This window comes from Sycon ciliatum, chromosome 7 (genome assembly GCF_964019385.1).
Source record: "Sycon ciliatum chromosome 7, ocSycCili1.1, whole genome shotgun sequence".
NCBI classification, from domain to species: domain Eukaryota; kingdom Metazoa; phylum Porifera; class Calcarea; order Leucosolenida; family Sycettidae; genus Sycon; species Sycon ciliatum.
The window spans coordinates 9,575,979-9,587,958 of NC_088649.1; the positions used below are offsets into that span (position 1 = coordinate 9,575,979).

The 11,980-nt window shown below is 48.1% G+C and overlaps 2 protein-coding genes across 2 annotated transcripts; one reads left to right on the plus strand and one right to left on the minus strand.

The window, feature by feature from the left end:
* The first annotated feature begins 3,546 nt into the window (after positions 1-3,546).
* LOC135821905 (uncharacterized) lies at positions 3,547-6,339 on the plus strand. Its single transcript, XM_065334898.1, has one exon. The coding sequence runs from the start codon at positions 3,811-3,813 to the stop codon at positions 5,419-5,421; it is 1,611 nt and encodes a 536-aa protein (XP_065190970.1). The 5' UTR covers positions 3,547-3,810; the 3' UTR covers positions 5,422-6,339.
* Positions 6,340-7,027: 688 nt separating this feature from the next.
* LOC135820948 (uncharacterized) lies at positions 7,028-11,633 on the minus strand. The gene is made up of 2 exons (XM_065334007.1): positions 11,178-11,633; positions 7,028-9,018 (listed from the first exon to the last, which is right to left on the minus strand). Exon 2 carries the CDS (start codon positions 8,958-8,960, stop codon positions 7,443-7,445), a length of 1,518 nt encoding a protein of 505 aa, XP_065190079.1. The 5' UTR covers positions 8,961-9,018; positions 11,178-11,633; the 3' UTR covers positions 7,028-7,442.
* Between the last annotated feature and the right edge of the window lie 347 nt (positions 11,634-11,980).

An 11,980-nucleotide genomic window follows, 5' to 3' on the forward strand; every position in this document is an offset into this window, starting at 1 on the left:
GAAGAGAACCAATTAAAAATACATGAGATGAGGTGGGGCACAACTCAAGCTTAATAGAATGGACAAGAGAAGCCAGGTGTGCACTGCGTCCATGTGATAACGGGGTTGTGTGAGCGATTTTATAAAGGGCGGATGATGAGAGCATGTGTGGTTGACGGAGGAGAATTTTAAGAATTTTCTTGTGGTGTATTTCAAGCTTTGCAGCAGCGGAAGAGGATAATCCAACCCAAGACGTATCGGCATAATCAAATATTGGGCGAAGGTAGGCTAAATAAAAATAAAGCTTGCAAGAAAGTGGGAGGTAGGAGCAGTGGGGGAGAGAATTCCTAAGGATTTACTTGATTTTTTACAGATATATTCGATGTGGGGTACCCAAGAGAGTGCAGAGTCAATCACAATGCCAAGGTGTTTGTGAGAAGACACTATGTCAATTGGATTTGGAAAATTGGCATGGATGAGGGTTGTGAACTCTGGCTGGGGCGGGAAGAGCATGATCTTTGTTTTTGATAGATTTGGGGACAATCTCCAGGACGACATCCAGGAAAGAACTTCCTGAATGCCAGCACGCAAGTTGTTTTTCAGGCCAGTGAGGGAAGCTGATGAGGTGAGAAGGGTCGTGTCGTCAGCAAACAGAGACGTTCCAGGGAAGACTGCAGGTAAATCGTTTACGTAAATTATAAATAGAAGGGGATCAAGAATTGATCCTTGAGGAACGCCTGACAATACTGGCTCTGCAGCCGAGGATGTGCCAAGCACAGTTACGTACTGATAACGCCCAGAGAGATAAGATTTCAGCCAGGAGAGTGGTTGTTTACGTACCCTGAATGCATGCTCGAGCTTGGCCAAAAGTCCTCGATGCCAGACGGTATCAAACGCCTTGGCCAAGTCAAAGAAGCAAATACCAGCAAGCGCTCTGTTATCCCTATGCCGGCACACCTGCTGCACGATGCGGGTCAGTTGAAGGGAGGTGGAGTCGCCTTTACGAAACCCAGATTGTGCGGGACTCAGAAACGGCGAAACATGTCTGTATAAGTGATCATAAAAGATGCGTTCACATACTTTGGACACGCAGGGAAGAAGAGAGATAGGGCGGTAGTTTGCAGGTTCGTGGCGGGAACCTTTCTTGTATACAGGTATGACTTTTGCTGTTTTCCATGCGCAAGGGAATATGCCCGTGGTAAATGACATGTTGAAAATATGACACAAAGGGAATGCTATGGATGGTGCCAGGGCCTTGAGGACCCGGCTGGGGATGCCGTCGGGACCAGATGCCTTGCACGTCGGAAGCTTCTTCAGATGACGCCGGACAGTGGCAGTTGTGGTGATGACGGACGTGAAACAAGCTGAAAGCTCCGAGGGGGTGAGAATAGGGGGAATAGAGAGCAACGGGTCATCTGGCCGAGTCACAGAGGCAAACTGGGCGTTTAATGCGGTAGCTTTGGCCAAAGGGTCAGCCGCCTGCTGAGTCCCTGTGGTGAGTGACGGAATTTCCCGTGATACGTTTCGAATTCTTGCTTATCTCACAAACTGGTGAAGCGATGGACGGTGTCTACCCTGCAAAGTAGTTTGCACTGAGCGGATATAAGCTCTGTACTTTGTCCGCGTCAGGGTTTTCACTATATTTCGCTGCTGTTGGTATGCTTTCTTGCCGATTCCCATTCCAGAATGGTTGTCATTTACATTCTGAAAATGCCCAACCAAACGCAACCTTAGAAGTACACTGTCAACAATACGGGTAGTGTACGTTACCATGGTTACCAATAAAAGTGTACAGCTTAATGTGTGTCGTCATGCAAACAGTAGTTTAACTGCGTGCGTTTGTCTTACAAGCAATCGTGGTTAGCTTATCAAGATTGGGAACAGTGAGTAACGCAGAGGTTGAATAGATACATACGTACATGCTAGGGAGAAACTGGTCCTCAATGTAGATCACATACATGTACCTGTAGTAATGTTATGCGGTACATGTCAATCAAGGCTGCCATTTTTTATTTCACTCTTGTATGTGCAACATCACTGTATATGGTTTTAGCTCAAATAATCTAGTCCCGTAACCATGGTAACTGTAACGATGGCATCTGTATTGGCGTGTACATCTACATGTACACTGTATGTCAAGGGGAGAACTTACTTACTTGTGCACGTCCAGTTCAAGTGAGCATGATTGTGAACTACACATGTATCTGGTCGTAGTGGCTGCGAGGACGTGCCGATCGACAAGACATACACAATCCTACACAGTTACGAGGTCAAGACGCTCTGATCTTGCCAGAGCAGAGGTCTGTGAGTGATCTTGCCAGAGGTCGAGACCCCCGAGGGCAAGATCAGAGCGGCTAGCCCTCGCAACTGTGTAGGATCGTGGTTCATACATGGCCCACCTCCCGAACAACTAATTTACTTCACTCGGCAATTCACCTACGGCACAACCGACGAACAACAGAGCTCAGTCCAGGACAGATCAGATTAAAGTCAAGTTCAAAGTGGCTGGGAATATTTATTTCACCATGAACTGGAAATTAAGATAGGTCACCCTTGTGCGCCCTCATTCCGATCGACGTAACACTTACAAAGCACATGGCAGAGGTCATCTTTGGAGCATGTTTTTAGGTCCAACGTCAAACTAAATTTCTTCATGAATGTTTCTAAAACAGACACCCAGATTTTCGTACTGTTCTTTGTACTCTTCGGTGTACAACCCACTATCACGGAGTCTACATCGACATACTTGACGAACTGAATGCGTTCGAGACGAAGTCGTGGAGCTAGGGACCGGCGGATTCTGCTCGAAAAGCAGTGCAATTGGCAGAACCATACAAACCTTATGGCGGGCAATTCCTCGAATTCTGCTCCATTTTTGTGTCCACATACCAAACATGGATGAAACTTACCAGAAAAAGTACCGAATTCTGCCAATTTTTCTGCCGGCAGAATCCGCCGGACACTACGTGGAGCCCATCCCAATTTCAATTCCTGTTCCTACACGCAGTGCTCAATCACGGACAACAACACCATCGATATCGTAAAGGAATAGAGAATTTCAAAACCACAAACGACGTTTCCCACTGAACAAGTGTGTCGGGAGACTGAGAAAGTCGGGAAGGTTTCTCTCCATTTTCTGGAATGTTTGAGTCAAGCATGCAATAAAATGATTTACTGCGCCTCGTAGATCTACTCTGTACTCACTCGTATACATGTACATGTACGTAGAGCCTACGCGGCCGCGGGCTTGATACATGACCTCACGGCTAGGCTAACGCCGTTCACAGTATCAGCCGGTATTGCCCTTGTACTCGCTTGTACTCGTGCAGTAAATCATACGTAGATCTACGTCATTGGCACAGAAGTCATTGCCAAAGCTGCATACATGCATGAGATAGTACTACTAGTACTAGTAGTAGTACTATGACTAAAGTATGAGTCTCTCTAGACTCTAGTCTGTGTAGCGCTCGCCGTTTGGCCTTTTGATGTGAGTGCAGTGTACTTCCGGCACTTCGGCCTTGTGTTTTCCTGCGCTGCATGCAGGCACGCAGTGAGCGACATGATCGTTGAGTCTTTGAAAATAAATTTCCAAAAGCTGAATTTTTGATACAGCAGGACCAGGCTACTACTACTAGTACTAGCACAGACCATACCGATGGCCGGAGTGTATGATTATTCTTTCCAGCAGTCGGCTGTCAATCCATCCATTCCTACTCTGATTTTAGCATTCTTGATCTTACCAGTGACAATGTAGATCGACCAAGGACCTTTTAAATATTGGAATAGAAAATACCGCTAATTATTTTATCCTTCGGCCAGCACTGCAGCAGGATGATTTCAAGAAGTTCAGGTGCTGATAGTAATACTGGGGGCGCAATGACAAAGGCGAGTGCAGTACCTGAGGCCGATTCAGATTCCGTCACCACTCCCTTGCTGAAGCCAAAGGACGATGCGAATCGGGAGCGTGACCATGCAGACCTAGGCACTAATACCAGTACGGCCGGTGCCCATGCTAACCCGCTCACTGCCAATGTTTCTCGTGCACGTCGATTTCTCATCGTAGCCTGTCTCTGCCTGACAGTGGCAAGCAGTGCCATGCAGGGAACGTGCTTTGGCCCGTTCTTTTTCAAAGCTGCGCTGGAGAAAAATCCGCACGGCGGCCCAGGGTATCGCACGGCAGTCAGTGCAGTGTTCAGCCTGGCGGCAGTGGCTAGTTTGGTGGGGGCCCCTGTCCTGATCCGTGTGCTGCACGATATCGGCAGCAAGCAGCTACTGGTGATTGCGGCATGCACGAAAGACGCGGCCTCCATACTGTTCGCAATGCTGGAACACGTCTCGGACTGGAGAGTGTTTCTCGCTTACTGCTACATACTCCGCTGCATCCAGGGATTTGGGTTCTTTGCTATCGCCACGGCGAATATGACCTACCTGACGCGAATGTACCCCAGCCAGCTTGGATTTGCAAACAGCTGTATGCTGACTAGTTTGGCGGCGGGTCATGCCGTAGGCACCCTGCTAGCCGGTGGTCTATATGACGTTGGCGGATTCCAACTTCCCTTCCTCGTCACGGGTTCCATCGGACTGCTCATGTCGCTCTCGGCCGGAGTGTTCATTTTGGATATTGATAAGTTGGCCAACGAGCAGCTACAACCAGTAGACCAAGGTAACACCAGCGGTAGCAGCACGAGTGCTGCAAAACCAGCTGTGGCTGAAAGGCATGTCAGTGTACTGTCTACGCTACGACTTCCCTGGGTCTGGTTTCTGTTGCTGCTGTTTGTTTCCATCAACTTAGCGTACAGTGCCAGCGAAGCCGTCCTGGCGCCGCACATGAAGTTACAGTTTGGCGTGAGCGCGACGGTCATCGGAGCTGCTCTTGCGCTGATGATCGCACAGACTCTGATCTGCGGCCCGGTCGTCGGCAAGCTACTGGACAGGGGCTGGAATCGCTACTTGCTGATGCCGTTCGGTTTGGTGCTGATGGCCGTTGGGTGTGTGTTGATCGGCCCGGCTTCGTTCCTGCACCTACCGCACCGACTAAGCCTGGTGTTTGTGTCCACGTTTGTGCTGGGTGTTGGGCGAGTGCATGTGCTCCTGACGCTACCGATTGCACTTGCCGAGCACCTTCGTGACGAGGGCCTTGGCAGTGTGGTGGAGACTCGCATTCCGGTGGCAGTGCTGACGCGGTTCTTCCTCTCGCTGGGGTTTGCCCTGGGGCCGGTGGTGGTGAGTCCGCTGGTGGCCGTCCTTGACTTTCAGACCGTGTTCGGTCTCCTGGCCTTTCTGTACTGTGGCCTTGCCGCACTGCTTCTAGGTCTCAAGTGGCTAGCACTGCTTGTAGCCCAGATCAAAGCGTGTGTGGTGCGTGGCAATCCCACTGGCGGTGTCAGCAGTCCCGCCGCAAGGCTAAACTCGACTGCTGCCGAGCTTCACTGCGTTGCATGATAATTCCGTCCTTCTACGCCGTAGCGCCGCAGGGCAATTTCTTTCCAAGTTCGAGTCGTGGATCCACGCACTGCACACAGCCTTCAAGGTGTGTATACATTATTTATAGTGGAAATCGAAACAGGCATAATGCCCTATAACATTGGACCCACTGATAGCATTGGACCCACTGATAGCATTGGACCCACTGATAGCATTGGACCCACTGGTGTGTTCCCGACCATCTACTTAATGATTCCAAGGGACACACCTTGCCTAGAGCTAGTAACAGCAGCACGACAGATTCATTGATCGTTTGATTTCAAACTGTAAGGCAGTAAGCAGCTACTGGTCATAGCTGCATGACTGTCTTACCATGGGTCTACGCGTATACACCTGCAAAGAACTGGACGAACAACCTGCTATCACCTTAGATACTTGTTGCAAGTAAGATTTAGCCATTTCAGACATTTAGGTATTTCAGACATAGAAGTCTCAGAACTTTTCTGAATCCGATCGCAACTATTGAATTTCATCATGGTAGTACAACCAACTTTGCGTATGACGACACTCGGCGGCGGGGTATCAGAAAAGTGTCCTTGTACCCAAAGTCTCATTATTATGTATTACAGTTGGATGGGACTTTGCTCTGGGCATTGCAATTCTGTCGTTATTCGCGAATTGTTATATCCGCAGTCGTTATTAGCGAAGTTGACTGCATGTCGGCATCAATTGTATTTTTTATAGACATTTTGTTATTCTGGTGTGTGGTATGATTGTGTGTAATATATTTTTTATCGATATAGCCTAGTAATACTGCGACATTGGCTGTGCCTGATTAGTTTACATTTATTATGTTCTGTTTGATTCCACTTGAACTGCTTGACCTCCTTCTAGCATAATATAAGTGCCTTGGTAATCACCTGGCATGGCGTTGAACCTCCTTGAATGGCATTAGATTACAGGCTGACTAAAGATATGGTAGTGTGTGCATGCAGGATATCTAATCTTATGGTAGTGTGTGCATGCAGGATAGATATGGTAGTGTGTGCATGCAGGATATATAATCTTATGGTAGTGTGTGCATGCAGGATAGATATGGTAGTGTGTGCATGCAGGATAGACTGATCTCACAAAAACATGCACATTATGGAGTTGAACTACACAGAACCATCCCACGTGAGTGGGCCTACATGTATTGTTATCAGGCAGAGGTCTGTGACAGTCACCACATGAAACTTGAAGTAGCAGCAAACAGGCCTTGATTCTCCTTGTCCTTCTGTAGTCACCAGGATCAAATAAATAAATAAAAAACAACTCAATCCAATCCAAGTGCTTGGTTTCTCGCACTTTTAGTGGCATAATTGAACTGATACTGTACACCCTGCACTGTGACAAGTGCAAGACTTTCTTGTCATATTCGACACCAGAAGAGTGCAAGAATACGGAGTAAGGAATTCGACCAGATTTTACAACAGTGATGGATGAAGCTAATGGTTTTTTCGGCACTTGTGTCAGTGGTTGTGAGACTTATCCTCTCACCCCCACCATTAGACGCTGCATCTGCCACTGGGTTTACCGGGTGTTAGCGGCCGTCGTGAGTTCCCTTCGGGAACGGACACGATAATTTAATTTAACGGATAATTTTTATTTCTTCCACTGCATGCACAGTGCAGCATATCTGGAGGCACAGCTTTCTAACACAGAAGCCAGACAGGTTGAAATGCATGTAAAAAAATAATGATCATGAATATTTCCGGGCTCAGCCCACTCATCAGGGATGTACAACAAAAGGAAATGCCCACGATATAATACTTGAGCGTCTTGACAAAATTAACGTCAGTATAATAATTATTATTATGGTCATGTAGATACAATGTACCATATTACCAGATTCTTCATACTCAAGAGTCAAGATTGCCAGGGCTTTGCTATGGTGGAGGATCATGAACTGTCCATACCTTGGACTCACTATCAAGCTGTTTCGAACCGCCATGTTTGTCAATAGGAGAATAGCATGGAACAGTGCTAATGGCAAGAGCTCAGCGACTGAGCGGCAGCAGCTCTGTTTCCCGATTGGTTTCGCTGCTGTCAGTATCAGGTGTCTGAGCATCCATACTACGTTTCTTGAAAAATGCTCTCACGGTTAAAACAATATGTCCACCCCATTTTAGTACGACTAAAATCCCTACAAGGCCAACGTAGACAAATGCCAGTATGGTGAATGCGGCTTGAAAGTCCAGGGCTGCCACCAGGGGGCTGGTTACAAGAGGGCCGATGATGAAGCCACTGCAGAACAGTACGCGAACAAGTCCGACGACTGCCACACGTGTTTCCGGTACGGTACCCACGCCGATGTCCCGCAAGTAATGGGAGATTACAAACGGGCACGACACGCTCATCAGGACATGACCAATACTGAGAGGTAGCATCGACACAAACACCAATGCCAACGATTGGGACAAGTGGGTGAGCGCCGAAGGTCCTACCAGGAAACAGCCGAGTGAGATCAAGGCCAAGCCAAACAGGATCAACACATAGCCGCTGACACTGCGATCCAGCAGGTATCCAACTAGCGGTGCAAGCGGAGCATTAAGCACAATCAGCAATGCCAGCGCAGAACCAGGCACAACAGAGCCTACGTCAAACTCAGCCTTGACGTGCACCGATAGAGTAGCCTCACACGCACTGCCAGCAATGTTAGTCGCAACTGTGAGGCCAATCAGAAACCAAATCCATGGAAGTCGCAGTATTGAAAACATTCCAATATGCTTCTCCATGACACCAGTGTGTTGAGCAGTCAACTTTTCAATATCCACAACAACGAGCCCAACACAAAGAGACATCAGCACGCTGATTGAGCCGATCACAATGAACGGTAACATAAAACCACCTATATCATATAATCCACCGGAGAGTACGTTACCGACAGAGTGCCCCGTTGCCAGACTTGACAGCGTAGAGCTGCTCACGAAACCTAAGCTTTCCGGGTACATTCTAGTCAGGTAGGTCATGCCGGGAATAGTTATAGCAATGAATGCGCTGCCTTGGATAAACTGAAGTATGTAAGAATATGCTAGAAACACTCTCCAGTCTGCGATGCGATCCAGCGCAGAGAACAGGACGGCGGTTGAGCCCTGCAATGCCAGACCCAGCACCATTAGCTGCTTACTGCCGATATTCGGCAGATCATAGATAACCCACGGTGAACTTATAAGACCCGCCACAGCCGACACGCTGAACACACCGCCGACCGCAGTGTGGTATTCCACACCGCCTGTCGGGTTCTTTGCCAGGGCATCGGTGAAAAAGAACGGTCGGATTGTGGTGATGTTCATCGGTGCACAGCCCAGTGCCAGGCAAACCGACAGCATGATAACGGCACGGTGAAACCTAGAGAACTGTTCCGTTACTGACCTGTCGGCTGCCTTCTCATCTGTGCTACGGGTATCGCGGTCACGGTTGCGGTCACGGTCACTGGTGTGAGTAGAAAGCAGAGTACTGCTGCCGGGAGTGCGGTCATCATCATCATCATCACCAGCAACCATGTTTGATGTCATGGTAGGGCTTGTGCTACTGTGCACATGGTATCCACCGATTGCGCCTAAATACAAGAAGCTAGGCACAGGAAGAAACACATACACACACACATACACATGCGTGGGCACACACACGCACACAAATACACCCACACACAAACACACTCACACATGCACGCGCACACATACACACACACACGCACACCACCCACCCACACCCACACACACACACAAACGCACGCACACACACACACACACACACACACAGTGAGTTAAACTTTGGTATGCTAATGCAACAATGGCCTTGTGACTGCAGGTCACAGCAGTCGACGGGAATTTTCTTGATACAAAATGTCACAGGTCGCATTCCAGACTTTTGTGTATTATGAACGACCACCTGGAATATCGTCAACACTGTCGAGCTGGCATGCATGTTCGCTTGTTCTCTCAATGGTCAAACATACTCAATTCCATCAAGGCTAGAATTTTGTACAAGTACTTTTCTAACCGGAACGCACTGGCACACTAGATCTGGTTGAACAATAAATGTTCCGGCCTATTCCAACAAGATGATAGTTTTGCAAGAAAGGTGTTCGCTCACCACACCGGAGCTCTCGCTCTTTTCCACCGACTGGACTTTACACTTGCCTGACGCACGACTTCCATCCAAAGCACACGAGAAGTAAATCCTACTACCGTATTTGTCGGACTATAGTGGGCACTTTAGAAATGGTATTTCTAGGGGTGTGCACGGGTAGTTGGGTACCCGTGCTACCCGTGAGGACCTCGGGTAGACGGGTACCGAATAGTACCCGAAAACCCGAAGTCACAGATGACATCATGTACAGTGCACATGTACAAGTTCATGTAATACTCCGCATGTCTACCCAGTGTGTAAGGGAAGGGGTGAATTGCGGTGTTACCATGGAAACATTACCCCATCGGGTACCCGTGCTACCCGTGGAAAACTACCCGAACCCGATACCCGAAGAAAATGCTACCCGACTCAGCACTAGTTATTTCAGGTCCCAAATCGCAGGTGCGCATTATGCTCCGGATATGAAAATGTATGTACAATGTACTTCGAAAAGCAGTGCAATGAGTCAAATGACTGCGAAGTTTGTCACCACTCACCCTGCGCAGGCCAAATGTGTGCATTTCTAGTGTCTACTGCCAGCTACACTAATAATACATGATGAGTTAGAGGCGATTTACACGACGGCAGGATTCATCCTGTGCGTGATGCTACCATGGAGATTCAGTCACATCTGGTCATATTTTGGCGCGAACGTATCCCGCCGGCTATCCCGGTACGGTCCCGGTGCCATGAGGGGGCTGGTGGGTGGAAATGCATACCGTGACATTCCGTGGTCTGTTTTGTACTGCAGGTACTGTACATGCATCCTGCCATGTGAATCGATCTTCGTTTTTCCCGTATCACAGTAAGCTCTCGGGATCACGTGCTTCTCTTCACGGCGGGATGCACTGCCGTCGTGTAAATCGCCTCCAAGAGACCCCATCGGTAGCATGTGCACTATACAAATGAACATATTAATATTTTTTTATGATAAATTCTAAGAATGGTCGCACTGTCTTTATCGGATCGATAATGCTCTGAAATCTAGGCTGCGCATTATGCTCTGGATATACCTTGATTTGCTGAAACGTTGCTCAAAAAGGGTGTGCGCATTATGCTCAGGTGCGCATGATACTCTGGCAAATACCGTACATATCTCATACTGTCATATTTTAGTATCAGTTGGAATATGCCGGAGTGTTTTACCGGAGTGTTGCCATTGAGTATTACCAGTATAGTAAATTACGTATGCCCAGAGGTAACACAGTACACTGCAGTGCCTTGTGATAGCACAGTCACTCAGTGTGCATGTACTGTAGCGGACATGGAAATCCAGTCGATAGACCGGGGCCGGCACCCTCAGCGCGCGTACAGAACGCTGCGTGCAATGCACAGTCATGTGGATCCGATGCGACGAGCGCGCTGCAGCGCATAAATGCATGTGTGTACCGCTTACCCACGGCTGCATGGCCAGCAGCACCCTGGGGCCGCTAGACGTGCCACCGGATTTCCATGTCCACAACAGTACGTTTACTACCTTGAAGCAACAGGCATTTCTACTGTTCCGTTATGCCAATGCTATTGTCGCAGGTGTATGAAGCTCTGCCCTGAAATCATCCCTGTTACAATGTTTTATGGACGAGCTTAGCTTAGCTTCTCACCTGAACTGATCGGATACCGGTATGTGAACGAGCTGGAAGCGGTGCGGGATCAGCCGCTGCGGAGTGCCGGTTGCCCGTACTTATGGATCAGGGACACTGCAGGGAGCGCTCAATTTCCGAGTGCAAGTAAGACAGCATGTGTTCCCGGCCACGTGGCACGCTGAAAATATTCTACAATCATGGTACTTCTGAAAACAGACTACCGTGCTTTTAGTTGCTCCGGAACAACTCCATGAAGCTACGTGCCGTCACTGCCCTGACGGGTCACTTCACACAAAACGTCTAAAGACATGCAGTAGATCTACAGGTAAGGAACGCGCTAGCGCTACACCGACTAAACGTTTTTTCATGGCGTGTTGGGACTGAGTTCCTCAAAGCAGATTGGCTGTTCTGGACTCTACAAAGTTTTTACGAACTACTTATCTTTATTACTGTATACCAAGTACCTACTACTGCAGAAGTGGCTAGCTTTCCCAATCGTATTTTAAAATAATCACCGAAGCAAACAATTTAAAAAAAATTAATAACTGTTTGCTTCGGTAATATTTTAAAACATTTATTAATTTTTTTACATAACATTGTTTGTGGGGAACCTGACACTTCATAGAAAGCCCGACGTCGATTCGCAACGGATACTAGTACAGTATTACCGGTATGCACCATGTACCAGTACTAGTGCCGTAGTGGCAGTACCCAGCCTAGTGTTCACACCAGGCAATAGTACAATTATTATAATAGTATTGTACTACTCCCTGGTTCACACCAGGGAATACACTCACTGGTCTAGGACTGAACACAGTCAG

Excerpts from the sequence above, each read along its gene's own strand:
- LOC135821905 (XM_065334898.1), top strand. The coding sequence starts at position 3,811 with ATGATTTCAAGAAGTTCAGGTGCTGATAGTAATACTGGGGGCGCAATG.
- LOC135820948 (XM_065334007.1), bottom strand. The coding sequence starts at position 8,960 with ATGACATCAAACATGGTTGCTGGTGATGATGATGATGATGACCGCACT.